The 22,584-nt window shown below is 46.4% G+C and overlaps 1 protein-coding gene across 3 annotated transcripts in view; it reads right to left on the bottom strand.

The window, feature by feature from the left end:
* The window catches only part of for (cGMP-dependent protein kinase for), a 237,184-nt gene that overhangs the window by 80,861 nt on the left and 133,739 nt on the right, over window positions 1-22,584 (bottom strand). The window contains exon 1 of one of the 3 annotated variants that reach the window (XM_065432858.1): window positions 21,081-21,457. The exons of the other annotated variants lie outside the window; for them this stretch is intronic. Within the exon in view, the coding sequence (XP_065288930.1) occupies window positions 21,081-21,442 (362 nt within the window). The 5' untranslated portion in view covers window positions 21,443-21,457. Of the gene's footprint in view, window positions 1-21,080; window positions 21,458-22,584 lie in introns of those variants that run through there. 3 annotated transcript variants of the gene reach the window in all.

The following is a 22,584-nucleotide window of genomic DNA, read 5'->3' as shown; positions in this document are numbered from 1 at the left end:
TGGTCAGAGAATTAGAAACCGGCCCCGTTTACAATGTCAATAGCTAATAATAATAATAATAATAATAATAATAATAATAATAATAATAATAATAATAATAATAATAATAAAAAGACATTTCACTAAGCGATAAACCCTGGGATTATGGCTTCGTACATCGCGACGGCAAAAAGAAACAAGAGTGCTGCTGCGATGTCTACAGTCAATCGGACTGAAGTCTTGCTACGGTTCACTTTGTGCGGCAATGAATGGAACAGATGCCAAACGCCTGGGGCACGGCGCGCCTAATCGTCACGTTTGTAAACATGAAAAGACTTGTCCGTCGCGTGTGTGCGGCGGAATTATGCCCGGAATGTGCAAATTTTACTCCCCTCTGCCCTACGTACAACCCCTCTAGCCCAAGGAGTGGTTTCCCTCCCGTGACCATCTGTGTGGGTTGACCCGACGTGGCCGCTAACCCCCTTTACGCCAAGGAGTGGTTTCCCTCCTATGACCCTCTGTGTTGGTTGACCCCACGTGGCCTACGTTCAACCCCTTTTTTAAAACTGATGGTTGCGCTAAAAGGGACGAACACACGGTGAAAAGACGACACGACGACGAGGGAACGTCGTCGTGTCGTCTTTTCACCGTGTGTTCGTGCGTTTTAGCGCTACCATCAGTTTTAGAGAATGCGTCACCAACTAGCCCAGCACCAAGTTTTATTGTTCAACCCCTCTACGCCAAGGAGTAGTTTCCCTCCCATGACACTCTGTGTAGGTTGACCCGACGTGTCCTGACAAGGACCTCTACCAGGGAGCAACAGAGAATGAGGTTGCCCGGATGGTGGAGGGTATAGGAAAGCAAGCGAGCTGCCGCGTGTGGACACATCTTCTCTGCCCCTGCGCGCAGGTGCAAACACGCTGAACGTTTCTGTATTTTTGTCTTGGAGCGCACAGCTCAACTGTAATGATGTATTGAACTTCTGTTATTTGTTTTTGCATGACCTCGTCTTCTCTGCCGAACCCTGTCTGATGGTCAACCTGGTTCGAGCTCCAAGCAGACGCTGTTGAAGGTCAGAAAACCCTGTCCCCATAACAGTCGGTGAGACAGTGCTGAAAGAGCTCGCCTGTGTCTCCAGCTTGCCTGAAGTTTGTCCTTTCCCCCAATGTAGAGTAGTCAGCATGGCTAACTTGGGCCCTGGTTAACTTCACTGCGTTTCCTTTGTCTCTCTCTTCATTATCAATGTTGAAAGAGACAATACAATGACAACTAACAAAACACTGAAAATGGTTGGAAACACGGGGCGCGGACTTAACACATAAGGGATCACCTAACGGAGATCCCTTATGCAGTTGCTGAGAGTTTCGCAACACAGACCGGGGTTCCAATTCGTATTCGAACACTGGTCGCAGTGTATAATTTCTTCTCGATCTTGCTTCGTGAATCCCCTGTTGTCCAAATCCTCCCCGCCCCCCTTTTTTTCTTCTCCTTATTCTTGTGCTGTCCTGAGGTTTGCTTCGCTGGAGCACAAATTGTTCAGGGGTCCGGGCCTCAGTCATGCGCATGCTAGCGCCTTTAGTCGTGATCCTTTTGGTGTTGTGTAAGAAAACTGAAGAATTTAAAAATGAAAAAAATTCCCAAACTGTTGCTCGTAAGAAATATCTGTGACTGGCCGCTATATATATATATATATGTATATATATATATATATATACGGAGAAGAAACCAAAGTGAGTGATTACATAAGTAAACGTAAAAGCAGTGAGAACTGCATGAGCATGTCGTTGTAAGGGCAGTTTAGTTAATTCAACGTGTAGTGATGATGAATACACTGAACTAAACTGAAACGAGAAACTGAAGATAAATATGACATAGCGTTCCCAGATGTAGCCTTGTCTACAACCCGGTGTTACGAGGGCGAATCAGAAAATCTCTGCCCCTATTATTTTTTTGTAGCCAAATTAAGGCTGTAAATGCGAAGTCACCATATCCATTCCCAGCGGTGGACCTTTCTTCGACCGGCCCGGCCTTATCTGCCGGAAGCTCTGTGGGAGACACAACTCGCCAGCTCAGAGCCGAAGGTGGAGATGGCTCTTCTGGGTCCCGCTCAGCTAGCGGCAGAAGCCAGTGGAGCCCTGCACTTGGGGCGCCACCCATCAAGCTCCTAATCCCCTAATCCCGCTTTCCCCAATTCAATAAATTTATTCTCTCTCTCTCTCTCTCCGCGGCACGGCACCGTTGTCAGTTGTTGATGCTAGATTTTTGTGAGCAACATAACCTCGTTATCGTGAATACAGGGCCTAAGTGTGAAGGGCAGATCACGTGGGAAGTGGGACACCGGCAATCGACCGTTGATTACTGTCTGATGACAGAAGGAATTCATGATAAGTTGAGATGAATGGTCACTCACGAGGAAGGGTATAGCAGCATAGGGAGTGACCATAAACGCATCATTTTGAAAATGGGATATGTAGTTGGGAAAGAAAGCAAGGCGTTCAAAATAGCCAGCCCAAATTTGAACGCTGAACAAATAACAAATATAGTCACAAGAGTCGAGGAAGAACTTCGCAAATGGCGAAGTAAAGAATGGTAATATAGTGAGCTTCTAAGTGCGATAACGACAAAAATACCGAAAGAGAAACAACATGTTCGTTGGAAAGGAAAAAAATAAACCGAAAAGCTGGTGGCACAGGGAGATACGGGAAGCGATCGCCGAACGACAGAAAGCATCGCGACAGCACAGGCAGACAAAAATGGCGCAGTTGCCGCAGGATGAAGTAGCCAGTAAATGGGTAATATACCGGGAGAAAAAGCATATGGTTAAAATACTGTTGCAAGCAAAGATAAAAGGTGAAAGTCAACGTCGGTTGTCAGAAGTATGTGAGAAAAAGGAGGCCGCACCTAGAATATTCTGCAACCACATAAAATTATTAGGCAGGAAGTCAACAACAATACAACATATCTAGACGAAGATGGAAACAAACTGGAAGAGGAAGCGGCATTAAATTACATCTGAAAAGTAACAGCCCAATCTTTCCAAGGCAATGACGAGGTTGTATTTGAAGAAAAAAAGAGCATGAAAGAGAAACAGATGGAAAAGGAGCTGGCGCTGACAAATTTCAACTGGAAGAAAGCCGAAAAGAAAATTCCTAAGCGCACAGGCACAGGGCTAGACGACGTTGCCATTGGGCTGATTAATGAACTAGGACCAAAAATTAAGGAAGATCTGGTGACAACAATGGAAAAAACTTTAAAAGATGGACGAATACCAGACAGTTGGCGACAAAGTAGAATGAATTAAATTTATTAAGGTAAGGGGGAGAAAGATAGAATTCACTCGTATAGACCGTTGATCATTACATCGGTAATATACAGGTTAGCAATGCAGGCAATCAAATAAAAGCTGCAAGCATGGGCAGAGAATAATGACATTTTGGGAGAACTTCAGATTGGCTTCAGAATAGGTAGGCGTTTGGATGACAACTTATTTGTTCTTACTCAGTGTATTGAAATATTAAGAGTAGAAAGCAGACCGTTATATGTGGCCTTTTAAGACATTACAATAGTGTATGACAACGTAGACCGCAATATTTTGTGGGATATTCTGGAAGGGGAAGGCTTAGGCGACGACTGTCTGCACCTTTTGAGAGAGATTTACCTAGAAAATACCATTTCCGATTAATGGGAAGGCATGAGGAGCGAGGAGAAAGTTGATATCAACAACGGTCTGACGCAGGGGTGCCCCTTATCCCCACTCCTGTTTATGATGTACATGGTGAGGATGGAGAGGGCGCTAGAAGGAAGTAATATCATGTTTAATCTCTCATACAAACCGGCGGGTACAGTAGTAGAGCAGCAGCTTCCAGGTTTATTTTACGCGGACGACATTGTGTTGCTAGTTAACAAGCAAAACAATTTGCAAAGTCTGACTAATATCTGTGGACAGGAAGGCGAGAATTTAGGTTTGAATTTTAACGTTAGAAAATCAGGTGTTATGGTATTCAATGAAAACAGTGAACAGATAGTGGCAATACATGGCCAGGAAATACCTCAGGTAAAATAATATAAATATCTTGGTGTGTGGATAAACGAAGGCGATAGATATATGGAAACACAGCAAAAAACAATAACAGTAAAGGAGAAAAGAAACGCAGCCATGATGAAGCACAGAGCGCTATGGGAATACAATAGGTACGAGGTGCTACAGGGTATGTGGAAAGGTGTAATGGTTCCAGGACTTACTTTTGGAAATGCGGTTGTTTGCTTTAAATCAGGGGTACGATCAGGACTCGATGGCAACCAAAGGTCAGTGGGAGGGCTCGCATTGGGCGCTCACGGGAAGACTACAAATGAAGCTGTACAGGGTGATATGGGCTGGACTAGTTTTGAAGTTAGGGAAGCTCACAGTAAAATTTATCATGAAGAACGACTGAGGAATATGGAAGAAAGTAAATATGCTGGGACAGTGTTGGGGTATTTGTACAGGAAAAACATTGATTCACAGTGGAGGAAAAGAACTAGCAAGCTTACCAGCAAGTATGTGGCCTGTAGGGTGAGCAACACAGAACAGCAACAAAGGACGTCAAGCGGAAAGTCAGAGAGGCTGAAGTAATCTCATGGGTGGCGGCAATGGAAAAGAAACCTCGATGAGTAACTACATAAGAGGAAAAAACTAAATCCGGAAAGAAACAATTTATGGTAACTCAAAGCGAAGCTCATTACTTTTCGAAGCGAGGTCAGGATGCCTTAGAACAGAAATTTATAAAGCGAGATATAAGAAGGAAGAAGAAGCATGTGCTTGCTGCGGTAAAGCTAGGGAAACAATGGAGCATGTTTTATTAGAATGTGAAGATATCTGCCCAGCGGTCGATTTAAGCGCCACTGGACTCCTTGAAGCACTTGGGTTCAGTGAGAGCAGGGGAAAGGTAAACATGTCCGCAATAGAGATTATAGGAAGATTGATGGAAGAAGAGTAGGGAAACGACAAAAAACGGAGACGTACGAAAACAAAGTTCACAGTAGTGGGTCAGAAAATTTGTTTATGGGAATTCATCGTGCGGTTTTCTTTCTTTTTCTTCTTTTAACCTAGGTAGGACATTAGGCAGTATAATAGCAAGAGCTTGGTGGCGCAACCCACCGCCCCGTTCTAAAGGGGACGCTCATAACACACACACACACACACACACACACACACACACACACACACACACACACACACACACACACACACACACACACACACATACATACATACATACATACATACATACATACATACATACATCCAGATGGCGGTTGTGCTTCACACGTCCACGGTGTATGAGCAACGAGGTGTGATTCGTCTTCCATGGAGCAAGGGAAGAACACATCGAAATGCAGCCCACGTATGGAGAAAGGTGTATCGCTTTGAGAAGTGTGAGGTGGTGGTGTTGCGATTTCGCAAAACGCTGTGAAGTATTGCATGACAATGAGCGTTCGGGGAGGCCGCGTGCGTCGCAGACTGCCGACAAGCTTGGATCATTTTACTGGGAGAGTCTGGGCCACCCACCATACAGTCCGGACTTCGATCCTGGTGTTTTACACGTTTTCGGTCCGCTGAAGAAGTTTCTGTCAGGACAGCGATTCACGTGTAACGATGAAACCAAGACAGCAGTACGACAGTGGTTCCACAGTCAGCCGGACGAATTCTACCACAGGGGCATCTCAAATTTAGTGCTACGATGGGACAAATGTCTGAAACGGTGTGGGGACTATGTGTGAGAGTAGTATAAGGTACATAGAATAGTACGCATATTTGTAATTACCTGTGTGTACCTTACTTTCGCTTATAAAAAATAGGGGCAAATACTTTCTGATTCGCCCTCGTACTGTATTATTAGTTTTCTGTCTACTATGCGACAACATGGTGAATTATGCATAAGACATATTCTGCCTTTGCCAACTGTATCCATTTTACTGTAGCTTGTATGCGCCGGAGACACCACTATTGAAAGCGGCGTTTCTGGCACCGGGACAAGCATGAATGGCAATATGCATTGATTCGGAATAAAATTATAGAAAACATTTGATCCGGTCTCTTGCCGAAGCCGGACAGTCGAAAGAGATACAGTGTCGCAAGGTCTTAACCCTTTCCTATTGTAAAACGATGTAGTGCGACGTAATACACCCTTTGCCGCTAACAGTACTGACAACCAAGACAATGGCGCGGCCCTTTTTAACGCATGGCGTGACGCCGCCGCCGCCGCTCGCCATAACAGAAATAGGATCGCGCCATTGTTTAACATCATGAAGTGAACGCTTGCTGTTTTCGAGTTTGCGCTTGTATACCGCACCGTTCGCATTTCAATCGCCCACGATAGTACGCACACCTGGGATGATGCAGCAACGTACCGGACTCCATCTGGCGATATCACACCCACCGGAAAGACCACACACGTTAAGTGGTCAATTATTAGTTTCATATGCCCTGTCAAGTGTATATACTTGTTGCAGTTCGTGACCACGGTCGTGTTAGTAGCGTGGGAAATGTGCGCTGACGCTGCTTACAATGTCCATGATGCCCGATCTTGGGTTACCGACTATCCTTCAGCCCGTAAGAATGCATGGGACCGAGAAGTTTCTAATTTCTCATTACACGGCGCCCTTACGAAGGGCTTGCACTTTCAAAAACAATGTTCTTTCCACATGTTGGAAGAGCCCGCAAAAACAAAGCGGCGCTATTCAAACCAGGTATGTTTTAAAAACACAGGTCTAGCGGCAGAAGAAGCTGTCAAGAGCTAATCGAGCCCATGCTGCATGGACGTACGCTAGATAGCAAGGTTATCACTGCCGATTTGGAAAACTATAGGCCGTAGCACAAAATTGTAGTTACGTGCTGAGAGGAATGGAGCGTAGCACGCAACATAGCGCCCCCGCGCCCTCACAACCGCATCAACTTTCGCGAGTTTTATTTCTCGCAGAGCGCACAAAAATGAGCATACACTGCGTATCTGAATGGCGCATAGCGACAGCTTTATTAAACATCAAATTTTTTATTACAAGTCATCAGGACAGGTGCTGAGGCTATCCTTTAACGATGCGCACTGGGAAAGAATACGACGCGAATCCTCACCGAAGCGTGGAACACAGCAAATGAGTGCTATACGTATATACGCAAGACGCAGCAACAAAACATTCGACTATAATTGTACGATAAGAAATCGGCAACATATATTCAATGTATTTGACGTTTAGCATGTGGTACTCACCGATGAGAAAATTCGAAATGTAAATAAATAAATAAATAAATAAACGATCAGGGGCGCTATAACATAAAACTATTCCAAACTTTTCTATTCCAATTCTGCAACCAGCCCTCCGCGATTAGCCAAAACTTTTTTGGATCACCCCCACTTCACCTGTCTGTCACACGACGTCACGAAAACCGCGATAGCTCCCCATCTGATATGACGTGTACATACTAATTATGCATAATTTGACCAAACAAAACAAAAATAGTTATTTCTGATTCGACGCCTTTTCGTCATTAGCCCTGGGCTATTGGTCAAAAGTTTTCGGGCTGCACCCACTTCACCTGCCTCTCACGTGACGTCACAAAACCACAAGAACTTACCTCGTTAAAGTGACGCGTACGCGTTGAAGATGCATTAATATGCCGAACAAAACTGAATTTTCTTCTTAATAGCCGCAGGCTGCCCCGTTCCGAAAGGAATAAAAGATGGCTGCCGCCGATCGCTCAGGCACTAGCTACTCGCACCTGCCGGAGAGCATGGGTTTATCTGCGTATAATAAAACTTTTTGCCTGGCCGTGTAACGTTTTCGAGCACTTTCGGTACGTTTACGACCTGGCTCTGCCAACTCTTCTTTGCTGAGGATCCCTTTTAGCACCATTTTTAAACTTCCGTTGCATACCGCTGCGATTTTCGACCAGGGCCGCTATTTTGTAGCGATGCCTTATGCCTTATTCTATGCTATTCTTATCATCCACCACACACGGCCGCCTGATCCCGTTGATAATGCGGGCAGGCCGTCGCTCTGACCACTGGCCAAGCGCGAAAAGCCTGAAAAAGCATAGCATCGGAAAAGGCATCGCTACAAAATACCGGCCCAGCTACCGCAAGCTAAGTAAGCGAAAGCGGACCAATCGCAGACGTCGGCAGTACCCTCTTCATTCGGTTATCGATTTTCAGTGCACTGGCTCGGCCCCATCGAATCCCTCTCCACTTGAGCGTGCTCCTTGCCTCTTGTTAGCCAATTAGACAAGCCGCTCATTGTAGGCAATGTTATTCGTTTTTCAAGCAAACAACAGTGACCTCCTATGAACGAGGAGACCGTTTGATTGTTCTGTTCAGACAACCCTGCGGGTCACCGCCCGATGCTTGCGTCGGCGGTTGCGCAAATTTGACGCCAGGAGATTGGAATAAAAACATACTGGAATAGTTTTACGTTATAGGGGCCCAGGTGCATCTTTCAAAAATTTGGAGGGCGCTTAATCTTCACCTTTAAGAGTGGAACGCGATAGCATTCAAAGACCCCTGACTGCTTCTAAGGCTTCCCTGCAACTGCAGCGTATGTAACCGTAATGTTTACCGGGAAACGCTCGCGGCGAACGCTATGCACGAAATCGGGCTTTCTAGTAGAAACGCAGCCTCTTGCGTGGACCGTGATGCGGCGGAGGTGAGCGCAATCTGGAAGTGTTTCAAGTGAACGGACGCGCCGCTCCATGGCCTCCGATATAATCACGCGCCGGCGTGCGCAAATGGCGGACGCCGTGGCGGCCTATGAATGGTAAAAACGCAGGAAAAGGAGTTTGATGCAGTTTTCGCGTAACAGAGTTATGTGTTCTCGTATATTCAAATTAAAATCCGACATTATCATGTCTGTAGGTTGTGCGCAAGTCGTACTTTACAATTTTTATGCGTATTTTAGCTTGAGGAATTCAATTAGTTCAATAACTTCCCTGCGCCACATGGAGGGCCTGGGTATGGCTGGTTCGAAAATCATATTGGCGAAACAACGTCCGACGCGGGACGCCGAATTTATTGCGATACGGGTCCCTTTCCGAGTGCTAAAAGTTGAACGTTTCTGTGCCTGTGCGCAGTCAGTGCTTCTAACGCTATAGCGTTAAAAGCACTGACTGCGCACAGGCACAAAAACGTTCAAAAAAAAAAAAAGCCTATCCCTCAGCATTCAGAGAGGCATAGCTCAGCGTTTCTTGTGTCGATCCAAGCTGGAGTCGCCGCGTGTGAGAGCTCACTCAGCCATAGTAGGTATAATCCATCAAACTCAAACTGATGATTATTAAGCGTTGTAAGGCCTACAAGTATGCAATTTGCTGCAGATATTTCACGCTTGCTCGGCTATAGCCCCACTGCGTTCGACGCGTACGGTCCAGAAATAGCGTGAAGAGACTCGGGCAGCAAGACAGAGGGATATTCAGCCCTTTGACCACGGCAGAACATGTCCGTGTTCATATGGAGCGCAAGCGCAGGAGCCCCAACCATCTGCGGGCGCAGCGGGCTCGAGCAGCGCAGGACAGTCTCGGGCATTATTAGTAGGGGAGTCATTTCCTTGCCCTAGCGCCCCAACTCTTTGCGGAAAACAAACGGGCCCACTACGAATCTCTAGAGAGCTCGCCCAACTTCAAAATTAGACTGTAAGACTCCGACTAGCTGTAACATAAGTTAGGTATATGTAAGATTTCTAATGCGTGAATAAATGCAACTTGTGAATATGGTCACCTCATTTCTGTACCCTTGTGCCCACACACCCTCTGCAGCACGCACAAGGCGTTTTACGTGCCCCACTGCGGCTGCGTCCCTGGTGCAGCCTACCCGATTTCTTTAATGCCGGTGATCTGGCTTGCGATGTTACCATGCTCTTTGGTTTGCGTTGTCTCGGACAAAGACTGCATCATCATCATCATCATCATCAGCAGCAGCAGCAGCAGCAGCAGCAGCAGCAGCAGCAGCAGCAGCTTACGTTTATGTTCACTAAAGGGCGAGTGCCTCTCCAAGCGATCTCCAATTACCCCTGTCTTGCGCGACCCGATTCCAACTTGCACTTGCAAATTTTCTCATTTCATCACCCCACCTAATTTGCTACCGTCCTCGACTGCGCTTCCCTTCCCTTGGCACCCACGCACTCTGTAACTCTAACGGTCCACAAGTTATGTGCCCTACGCGTTGCATGGTCCTGCCCAGCTCCATTTTTTTTTTCTCTTAATGCCAACTGGAATATCGGCGATCGCCGTTTGCTCTCTGATTCACAAAGACTGCATACTATAGTCGATACACGGAACGCGCATGCTGCAAATGGCCTCGCTGAGGCATGTGTCTGATATTTAAATACTTCAGGTATGGTGTTTGCGCTGTCCGAGCTTGCCATCGTGACGCGCGCGAAGGGCGACCTTAATGACCTTTTGCTGTATGAGCCCAGTAGCCGAAAATTGGACAAGAAAGTACTTCAACTGGCCAGTTATTTTAACCTGGGGTGTCGCGAACACGTCCGCACGCAGCCATGGAATCCGACTCGTGAGCGCTATTGTCGGCGATTTTTAGGTGTTGGTGTTCTACAGAAAGCTGATTATCCCGACATATGTAATTTATCTCTGCATGCATCCCGAAACACAGCGAGATCCCGCCACTCTCTATATTATAGTGCGAGTCAAAGCCAAATGAGGCATCGATGATCCTTTTTCTATTTGCACGTTGATGTCCGCTTGATCTAAATTCAATATCCGGACATCTCACCAGGAGATGTCTGCTAAAGAACTATCTAACATGGCAATCTGTTTTAAACCTAACCATGAGCCGTTATTTTGCAGCAAGTGCAGTATAGATACGACCAAGACGCAGATAATTTCTTATTATCTCCTATCCAAACGCACTGTTGTGGCAGGGCGAAAATACCCGAAAGACAAAAGAAGAAGCAAGAAATAAAACGAGGCAGGCAGAAAGATACTCGAGAATTATATGGAAATAACTTCCCTGCCCAATACTTCTATAGCACCACATTAACAGTTGTCTGTGAACATGAAGCCGCTGGATTTTCGCAAGGTTACCTGCCGTACAGAAGAAAAAAAAAAGAGGAAAACAAATGACAGAGCGAGAGAGAGAGAGAGAGAGAGAGAGAGAGCAGTGCTGGTGCATTTTTTTATAGTTTACTAATACTTAGGGACATGCGAATATGCAAAATTTCAAATACGAATCGAATTGTATTTGCTATATTCGATTAGTATTCGGTTCGAGTATTCCCTATCCTAAATAGACGAATTAAAGGATATCAAAACTGTTTGAAGTATCGAGGGACAGAGACTGACGCAGGGTCTGCATGATTCTGATGCAGGAGAGCAGCGGCTGTTGCGCAGGCATCAGTTCTTATACGAACGCACGGACCAGATCCTCCCTTCTATACTCAATAATTTCATTTAATAAGAATGCTTCGCTTTTAGGCAAACTACGCACGAATTCGTTGCCTCAATTTAGGCAACACAATTTCTTATTTGGCCTGTCTCAGCATGCGGTGCTGCAGTATCAGACGTCTCCCCTTCAACAAATACACCACTCTACGTGCATATGGTGACGTGCTCTTGTTTCATTATTGCAATTCTATTGGAGCTTTAGATAACTGGAAGTGATCGTTTCTCATTTACTAACGCCTCAGTTGACTAGACGTCCATTGCGAACGACTTTACATACATCTGTCAAACAATGTCAATAAGCCTGCCTCTCCTCGCCCCTTTTCTTTGTTTTAACAGACACCACGCAAACTTGATGTTTCGCCTCGTTTAGAAATAAGAAAATATTCGACATTCGGAGGTCTCTTACCTCGAATATTCACACTCGATTCGATTCGGAAATTTCACTAGCCGAACAACCCTATACTATTACTACTATTACAACGAGGATATGTATGACTGCAGCGCAGTAAATATGCGCCACTGTTTCATCTACTCGTCGCGCATTAGCTCGCACAAACGAGCAGCACAACAGAAATTGAAACGAGAGAATTGACATTACGGAGCCCGGCGACAGCGTCCGCGGTGCGGCAACGCGGAAGCCAGCGTGCGTGATGCCGCTGTCGGAGGACAGCAACACCGAAGAGCGTTGACACTCCGCGCAAGTGGCCGCACCTGTACACATTGCGTTACGATAAAAAAAACAGCTGAAGGCTTCGCGCAGCTCTTTCGAGCCATGCATGCAGCTGCGCGAGATGACCCTCCAGTAGACGTTGCCCACGAAAAAGGGAGCTTCATCAGGCACGCATTCGCGCTCAGTAATTGTCCTGAAACACACTCGCACGCACGCTAATATAGTTGTCGCATTCAGAATATGAGAGCAAGAGGGGAAAATGTTTATTAAAAACAAAAAAAAACCACTGTGGTTGTTGCGGCTGTTGCGCAGGCCCCAGTTTTTATACGAACGCACGGACCAGATCCTCCCTTTTATACTCAATGATCTCATTTAATAAGAATGCCTCGCTTTTAGGCAAACTACGCACGAATTTGTTGCCTCAATTTAGGCAACACAATTTCCTATTTGGCCTGTACAAATACAACACTCTACGTGCATATGGTGACGTATGCACGTCTAATCTAATCAACCTAATCAAGCTAATCTAACCTAATCAACCTAATATAAGCCCCGACAAGGGGCTTAGATTAGGTTTATCGTTTCACTTCTCATCAGGTGTAGCGCAATTATCGTTTATGGGTGCCTCTTGGACGGATTCGAAACGTGAGAATATGCAGTGCGTGTTTAGTTCTTCACGCTATTCGACAGAATATCCCGCACACCAACAGCGAAGACGGGGCTGGGCGATTGGGCACGGTTAAGCGTTGCAATGCTATTGGGTGTTCTAGGGATCATATTACGGGTATCGTGCAGCTGCCGCATGAGGCTGGACGAACGTACGCGTGGATACTGCCCCTTTGTATCTACATGGTGATCGGTGTCAACTTGCAACAATGAAAACTTTATGGTGACCTAACTTTCTTGCATTTACTGATAGGCCTACGCCCAAACTTTTCTCCACCAACCATCCAGACTCCTCGTGCTTGTCCCATCGCGTGTTAATCTCTCCGTAGGGAATTTTGCTTCTGGTGCTTCTCGGTTTTCTGGGTTTGTCTCTCCAATTTGACGCTGAAGGAAGTATATTCTAGTAAGATAACTTCGCTCGTTTCCATGCACGCCTGGCACGCAGCAGCAGCAAACTTAATCTACATTGCCAAACTATTGCGTGTGGCATTCTGTGCAGAAGCACCCAGCCTGTAGTATCATAAGGAAAAAGAAAGAAAAAAAAAAGAAAACTACTTTTTTTTCCCGGTGTACTTTAGGCATCCTGTAGAGTTGTAAAAGCCCGTTTATTTAGTGCTCTAAATCTCAAGTTCAATTGGAATTTATTGGTTTCGATGTAACTTGGCTATTTCATGGTCCACTTACAGATCGGTATTTGTTTACAAATTGCAAGACATTGTGTTCTTCGTCTACAATCAGCATTCACATGCAGCGGTAGAGGTAGCTAAAAAATCCCGCATGTTTCTGCATTTACCTGAACAGTTCCACAGGAAGTTTGCTTTTTTCCTCTTGCACTTTATATGATGACCACCCCTTGTTTATTCCCCTGGATTGCTTCATTTCGTCTTGTGGCCGAGTGCGTCTAATACTAGTTTAAAAAGCACTCTGCATAATTGCAAGGCTAGAAGTGACGTCTGATCACAGGAATACTCATGCATATACAAACGTCGTACCCGGTACTATCGCGCCACTTCACGTTCCGCGTTTTACTCGATATTTATTATGACCTCAAAGAGTCCTGTGCTTCATGACAGCAGCACTACTTTCTTTTTTCGTATTTTTTTTTACTTTCTTTCTCTACTCTAGCGTTTACTCACTCCCATGATTTACGCAAAGAATAACCTATTTATTTATACGCACAGACGATAGACGATTCCGCGCACTGTAACATCACTGTGTTGCTTTCATCGTTAGATACCACAGCACTAGAACTTTTCTCGCCCTACAAAGCGAAAGTGTAAAACATAACCCTCCGTAACAGAACTATTAAACAACCTTGGAAATCATTGCTGATGTCTGGCAGCAGAACAATATCACAGGCATTTATTAGGCATGGTGCTAATGCTACTCCAGGTTTGCCTAACCACCGGCACAACAAGTTCAAACTTAACCCAGTCGTTTCTACAGCCTTTTTTCTGCTCCTGGGAAAATGATAAGTAGCTGCGGTAATAGTGGGCCTCCTTACCGAACTCCTTTTCATATATATATATATATATATATATATATATATATATATATATATATATATATATATATATATATATATATATATATATATATATATATATATATATATATATATATAGTGTCCCACTATACGGTGATCTCATTATAGGCTTCGTGTGATAACGACACAGCTGCACTACTCACACCTTCGTGTTTCAAAATATGCCACAAGAGTGAGTATATATATCGCGTTATGGCGGCACCTGGGGCATCCAGGAATCCTATCCACAGAGGGCACTTCTGGTCTTTAGCGATAAACAATTTCCATAGACCTGGTTAAAGAGAACCAATTCCCCGCTCACCGGCGGCCCTTTTTAAAAGTAATTCTGAAATTCCCCAAATAACCCGACCTCTTCTGCCCACTCTTGCAGCTGGAACTCCACTGCTTGTATTGTTACTCGGGCCAAGTGAGGCTTCGCGTTCTTTCTGCTTTCTCATCGTATATCAGACACACCCACCAGGTTGTTGTAATTTCCGTTCCTCTTCATTCGTGCTTATACGCGTCAACTGTGTATCTGTGCCGAAGCTGCGTGACGAAGGAATAGCACCATTTCGACGTTTGTTGCTTAAAATGCAAATATAGCTTACAAGTCAACATCGGGGAGCGGCTTTATACTAACCCATAGAGGCATATAGAATGTTTTCCGAATATATCATCCAATCATAAATATGTCCCATAAATGTTCTGCCTAAGCATCCTACCGCCGTATGCGAGCCACGAATCTCTGACAACCACCGATCCTTACAGTCTTCATCGTTTCTTGAAAAGTTGTTCGAGCATTTACTTCTGCGTTTTGCATTCTTCCGGTTACTCTTGTATTTTTCTAGCGGCTTATTCTTTTTTTCTTCTTCACTTTCGTTTTTCCCTTTCGATGCTTCTTGGCGGCTCACCTACATTCACAAATCGCACACCATTAGGATTTTGGTTTCCAATGGCTTTCAGTGGGCCATAAATGGAATTAACTTCGCCGTAATCATCGCTCTTGTCTCATCGTATGTGAATGGCTTCAGTGAGGCTTCCTTGAGACGCTTCTCCACTGAGTTTGCTACAGTTGTCAAATGCATGTCGCTCATGTACTCAACATTCACGTTTCGTGTCTGCACAGTGCTTTCTCTGTACGAATAATTAAGCTTAACCTCGTATGGTCGTTCCACGGCTTCTCATGCATTTGATCTGTCGGGCTAGACAAGCGTCCACCGGTTTCACAATGGCTGGCAGCTGCGTGACTCATTAACTAAGAATATAATCACAGCGTCACAGGTAGAGTACAGGGCCGGCATATTGTAAGGGTTTGTTGCACTTGATTTTATCCCTTTCTTGTCACGCATCGCTCACAGCTGGCAGATCCAGGTGATGACGCAGGCGGAGCGCAGCTCGGATTGCTCGCAAAACGCGAAATTGTAAAGACTGGGAATAGAATTGTTTTATGATTATCCCGGCCCATGTGTTCTTTTTTTAAGAAAATGCCTGACTTATCCTAAGTGCAGTGACTCAGTGGCTGTGGCGTTGTGCTGCTGAGCACGCGGTCGCGGATTCGATATTTGGGTGTGGCAGCCACATTCCGATGGAGGCGGAATGAAAAGCGCTCGTGTACCGAGCTTTGGGTGCATGTTAAAGAGCCCCAGATGATCAAAATTAATTCCGAATCCTCCTCTACTGCGTCTGTCACAGTCTGCGCGGTGCTTTGGGACGTTAAACTCCTTGAATAAATAAAATAATGAGATGTTATAGATAGATAGATAGATAGATAGATAGATAGATAGATAGATAGATAGATAGATAGATAGATAGATAGATAGATAGATAGATAGATAGATAGATAGATAGATAGATAGATAGATAGATAGATAGATAGATAGATAGATAGATAGATAGATAGATAGATAGATAGATAGATAGATAGATAGATAGATAGATAGATAGATAGATAGATAGATAGATAGATAGATAGATAGATAGATAGATAGATAGATAGATAGATAGATAGATAGATAGATAGATAGATAGATAGATAGATAGATAGATAGATAGATAGATAGATAGATAGATAGATAGATAGATAGATAGATAGATAGATAGATAGATAGATAGATAGATAGATAGATAGATAGATAGATAGATAGATAGATAGATAGATAGATAGATAGATAGATAGATAGATAGATAGATAGATATCACAGAAAGGAAAGGCAGGGAAGTCAACCGGACCAGCGTCCCGTGGGCTACCCTACACTGGGGGCAAGGGAAAGGAATCACTCTTGGAAAGGTCGCTTGAGGTCCGTGAAGATGATCGAACAGCGAAGCTACGTTGGTTACACCGAGTGTTACACCATGCAAGTCTAACTTCACAAGCAGTCTATAGTGTAAATCGCAAGCAAGGCAGATGACGATTATCACTGTGTGGCAGATATACATCCCAAAGGGTGTAAACTTTAGCATTCTCACAGGGGGAAAGGGGTCACTTTAACCCATTTCCCCCTGTTGAGCTCTTCTTTTCCTCTCCCGCTAGGTCACATGGCCCCTTTTTAGCGAAGTCCGACAACGACGGCGCAGGGTCCGCATAAAGTTTCGCTGCAAAACGGTGCGTGTGAAGCAGCGAGATCTGCTCACTCAGTGGAAATTTCCAAGCACGGACGGCGCACGCCGGCGCGGGCAGAAAAGTTGCACGGACCGAGTGAACACGTTCTTTTTTTATGCAAGTGACGGGTAGGTATCGCTCGCCGTGAACGTAGCACGGGCGTTGTCCTCTCACACGAAGCGGACAATTTGGGGTAACCCACAAATGCTGAACAGCTGCAGGAAGGAAGGAAGGAAAAAGTGGAGAAGGAAAGGCAGGGAGGTTAACCAGTTTAGCTTAACCGGTTTGCTACCCTACACATGGGAGAGGGATGGGGGCGATGAAAGATGGGGAGGGGAGAGAGAGAGCCCATAGCACAGCTGTTCAGTGGACCATCCAATGCGAACTGAACAGCTGGAGAGATAGTGCATACCTTCGGCGATAAAGCATACATCATTAGTTAGCTGTAGCAAATTTCTTTTTTCGTTTTGGTGGCGGGAGGGGGCGGGGGGGGGGGGGGGGTGGACTGCCTATAAGACGTGCATTTTGTCGCGTAAGGATGACAATCACGCCTCGGAGCCGATGCAGCTTTGCGAAAACGCCTGAGGGAGACGAAGAAAGAAGGAAGACAGAAAAGGTTCAGGAGATGGAGCACAGCCTTTAGTTCATGTCAAACAAATCTGACGATTTTGAAATAAAACAATCAATCGCCAGGTCAATGAAATTAAAGAGCTGAGAAAGAAGCTAGCAGAACTAGATGCAAGAGAGGCTACTCGCGCAACCACACAAAAGTTATCTTGAGCGACGGATAAATCAGCTAGAATACAGAAGCAGAAGGCTGAACTTGGAAATTCACGGGGCCTGTGTAGTGCTACACGAAAAGCTGATCGCATCACTAAAGACAGTCGCTCACAAACTTAAAGTTCTTACGGACGTGGTATCTGTTCAAAGGCTACCAACAAAACCAGAAAGAATAGCAGAAATAATTGTTCGCATTGTTCAGCAGCAAACTACGGATGCATGGTTAACAAACAAAAGTAACCTGAAACAGTCCAACCCGACTGTCTTCATTGTCGATTGCATGTGTCCGAGTGCGCTCTAAGCCAAAAATACAATTTCTGAGTAAGTCCGAGTGAGTTGCGTTTAATTTAGCCGACCTACGCTTTCGACTTCTCTGTCCGCCCTTAGCCAGCGCAGCGTGCAGATGCGCAAGGAAGATGGACGTATGGTTCAGCACAAACCGTCCTTGTCGATCGTTCAGAGGCATTTGTTTATCCGTTTGGACCACCTTACTTTCCTCCTCATTTTTTTATACGCTTTCCTCTTCTTCCAGGACACTGTAGCCAACAGGACTGGTAATCCGGTTAAGATCTCTGCGTTTCATCGCTTACTTTCTGCCTCTCTCCCTCAAACGCGAACAAGACAAACAGCTGAACATCGTTCTTCGCAAGGGGTGTAAAGGCGGGATCGAATCCCGGCCACGGTGTCTGCATTTCGATGAGGGCGAAATGCGAAAACACCGTTGTACTTAGGTCTAGGTGCGCGTTAAAGAATCCCAGGTTGTCGAAATTTCCGGGGTCCCCCACTACGACGTGCCTCATAATCAGAAAGTGCTTTTGGCACGTAAAACCCCATAATCTAATCTAATCAAGGGTGTAAAGGTATCCTTACGTGTCCCCGTCGACGCCAGCATGGATCACCTGCTACGCACTGGAACGTGCTACCACACCATCAAGGAAGTCCTCAGCCTACACCGCTATAACCAAGAACAGCCGCTTCCACCGAAGCAGGTGAGCACATCTTCTGTGCCAGTCATAAAATTCAACCATGGCACTAAATACTGAACAAAGACCAACACCCTTCAGCGTTTCACTGCAGCGCTCGCTCACGACGCCAGAAGTAAGCGCAGAAAAAAAGACGGCCCCGTTGTCAACTACTGCGCCAAACGCACCACACGGCAGCCTGACTACAGTCGAACGCCTTCTACAGCGAAATGGCCTGTATAACAAAGGATTCATCATGTCCCGGCCGAATTACTATATTTTATATGTATTGTGAATGACTCTACAACGAAGACCACTAGAGCGAATTTGCCTGCCCAACGAAGGAATATAGGCGTCCCCGATGGCTGCTTTAGAGCGAACACCACGTGTAGCAGTGCCGCCACTGCCCTCAGCAGACGTCACCAAGGCAAGCTCTACGCTAGCGCCAACGGCGGCGCTAGCGACGCACTTGATGAGCGTGACGGTCAGACGTAGTCCCACTGCACTACTGCAGGAATCGCTCAAGTCGTACGCTGCCTATTGCAACACATCAGCTGGTGCGACGGCTGAGGAATACAACCGTCGTCGCTGTTGATGACGACGTGACGATGTGATCGCAAATGACCACGGACGACGTATTCAAAGCCATCGATCTTAGCCATCTAATGTCAACTAAGGCCACAGTGATGAAGATCCTGTAAACTAATCAAGAATTTTGACGGCAAGGGAGGCGACAGCGGGGGCGCGGCTTCATGCGACCTGCGTGCGTGTGTGTGTACGTGTGTATGTATATGTGCGCGTGCGTTTTATAGCAAGCACATGTGGGCCGCGCTTTTACGATACTGAAGTTACCAAGTGACAACCCACTCTTTTGACCAGACGGAAAGATATATAAATGAGGCATTTAAAATGCACATTGATGATAAATGTACAAGAGTGCCATCAACAGCTCTGTCTGTAAAATACGTATACAATTTTCGAACGCAGCGCATGTTAAAAAAATAGAAGGAAAAAAGAGGAAACGGAAACGGAAAGGAAACGGAAACGACTTCAGCACACATGTTAACGAGGGAAGTAAACTGTTTAGTCTGTGTCTCTTTTTCTTCTTTTATAGGTCCAGATTAGGTCTCTGTTATTTGTTGTTGTTTGACTTCTGTACATAAAGCGCATGCCGTTACGAAATAAATCAGTTGTGAGTGCGCGCTTCGTCTTGTCTGTCTTCTTGTCGCTCCTAACATGCCTTTTGGGGTTACGGTTTGAAGTAGCGCGTCTAGCCATTATTCCTTACATTTAGCTGCGCAAGGATTCAATAGTACAGTCGGAATAACAGAACAGTCATTACAAAAAAGGGCATAGTCGTCATCTTACTAGTAACGTCTAGTTTCTCTGCATTGCTCGCCGTGGGACTAGTGGGAGCCGCAAAGTTTGACACCTTCGTTCGAGAAATCCCACACCCGGCAATGGTCGCAGCACACACCGTCGTCGCGGCAAGGCTTTGGCAGCGCGACCGCGGCAAAACACGAGCCACGCAACACCCTGCCGCCGGGTCTCCTGCCAAAAAAATCCTCGCACGCGCGAGGTCGCAAACGCCTCTCGGCGCGGCGCGCTTTTTTTTTCTTCATCCAAATAAGCACGAGCGTAGCCGGTCGTATAAGGGGGACACGCTGTCGTTCCGCGAGACCAACAACCTCGAGCGTTGCGTGGCATGCGGCGTCTGTCCGACGAAGGCGGGAGTGCGTAAGTGCGCGAGTCTTGTCATCCGAGTGAAGAGACGACACAGTCTAACAGGCAGTGTTGATCAGGCTTGTCAGTGTCGTAGGAAGCAATGTTCAAAACTGAACGCATCCATGAGTATTCTCAGGTACTATGCAGGCTACGATGTGTGTATACTGCTCGCGGGTATCCTCATTCACAATGAAAAATATCGTTCGTTGACTCTCTGCTTCTTCAGAACACCGCAGGATCGCTATGTCTCAGAGAAAGTTACATGCGTGATAATGATGTTTATTGTACCAATGTTAGAATGTGCGACATCAAGCCACCAAATAGAAGACATCATAAGCCATGAAATACCTATCCATGTTTCTTCCCCGACAAAACCTCACTGCCCCTTAGATCGCCAAGTCATTGCGCATTCCATCCCGCACGGAGACCGCAAAAGCCACAAGGACTGAAACAAGAGCGGCATGTTTGGGATGCGTGATGACGTCGCAGAAAAAAAAAAAAAGCAGGAGCGAGTAGCAGACAACGGGAACTGTGGCGCATTGTGCTATTATAGTTCAACGTAATATAAGAGACCTCGTTTACAACGTCGCTTACATGACACTAGGACGTGGCGCGGTAGCCTGCTGCGCCTAAGGCCATCGCGAGCGCGTTGAGTCAGCGTATAAATCACTGCGAGCAATTTTTCGCCGACCGGCAGCTATCAGGACGGGCTATTAGACGCGACAGTCCCATTGAATGTGGCGCATACTCACACGTCGTTCTTAAGCACCTTGGCCGGCGTGTGCTCGAGCCGCACGTCCACGGGTTCCGCCGAGATAGCGAGACGCTTGAGGCGAGCTCCTCCGGCGGGTAACGCAGACTGGTCGTGCCGGCGAGCCGACAGCTGCAGGTTGTGCGTCAGCTGCTCCGTGAGGGGCTTCAACACTGCGTGGAACTTGCCCAACTGCAGTTCCAGGTCGTGACTGACGCCCTCTTGAAGCTCCAGGCGAGACCTGAGACTGGCTATAACTCCATCCTTCTCCGACAGCTCGATTCGACACTGTTCGAGCGCTGCGCGCAGTTCCGCAACGGATAGGCCGTCCAAGCTAGTCTTCTCACAGGAGCTGCGCTCCATGGTGCACAACGTTTGAGATGGCACTGGCCACTATACGATAGCGACTAATAGCGCTATTGCGGAATACAGTTTAGCTGGGACGCTTCACAAGCACTGAACTAAATAAATCGTTCGCTGGACAAGGTATCAGCCTCTACAGACACTCGGACGGTTTTAACAGATATGGCTCATGTTGCGGCTTGAATAAGCGAAATCGAGCCACAATGGTGGAGTAGTAGCAGCTTGGCCGTCTTCGCACGTAAAACACGCAATAAATTTCGGCACTCCGAACTGGTGTCGCCTCCAATCTTCTCGACAGACAGCAGGCTTCCTAAGCGATGACTGTCACGGCTTGATGAGTTGCGGGAACGGTTTCCAGGAAAGCTGGACCCGAGCTTGCGTTTAACCAGAACGCTGGTTCAGGACATTCGCGGCAATCTGACCTTGAGAAACATGCGCGCAAAACGCCGCAAACAGAGTCCCGCGGAGCTGGTCTGAGAGCGGCTCAGGTGCGAACGGAGATGCAAGTCAAAGAGTTAAATATTCACAGCACAAGCATACAAACGCACCTACGGAGGCTGTCACGTCAGCGGCACGACGAACTCTTTGAGGAGACTCTTGACCCTACTGTCATGTTGCTGCGGGCCAGGCTTGTCACACGAAATCGTCCCCTTGACAACTTCACAAAACTAGAAAATCGAACTTCTCTCTTCTTGCGCGCGAGAGCTGAGAGTAAAGTAGTGCTCGTATTCGGCTACAAAGCTCGAAGCGGCAAGCGGCAATGTTGCGCAAACGTGCGTACGCATAGGACGGCAGACGTTCCGGCGCACTGAGTCGAACGAGAGAGCCCGGGCAATAGGAGCCTATCGACTGGACTCTTTCTTCGGGTTGCCGGGGAAAGTACCGGCCTGCAGTCCAGCAGAGGGCTACGCCGCGTCTCCGTTGGGAGCCCGCCGCCGCGTGGTGTCAGCCGCATCATCCCTTCTCCGCCCGCGTTCAAGGCCGAAGCCGACGCGTGCTCACGCGGACGGTTGCTCAGAGCAGGAGCAACAACGCCCAGTAGCAGCAGAAAAAAGAAAATTCTGCAGAGCCCACGCACTCTGGGAACCGATGCAAGCGAAGCTTTATGTGTAGTTTGCTTTGATTGACAATAATTAGCGGTG

The sequence above is a fragment of the Dermacentor albipictus genome, chromosome 1 (assembly GCF_038994185.2).
Source record: "Dermacentor albipictus isolate Rhodes 1998 colony chromosome 1, USDA_Dalb.pri_finalv2, whole genome shotgun sequence".
In the NCBI taxonomy this organism is placed as follows: domain Eukaryota; kingdom Metazoa; phylum Arthropoda; class Arachnida; order Ixodida; family Ixodidae; genus Dermacentor; species Dermacentor albipictus.
Note: the sequence above shows the minus strand (reverse complement) of the source record. Positions and strands in the feature narration are given on the sequence as shown.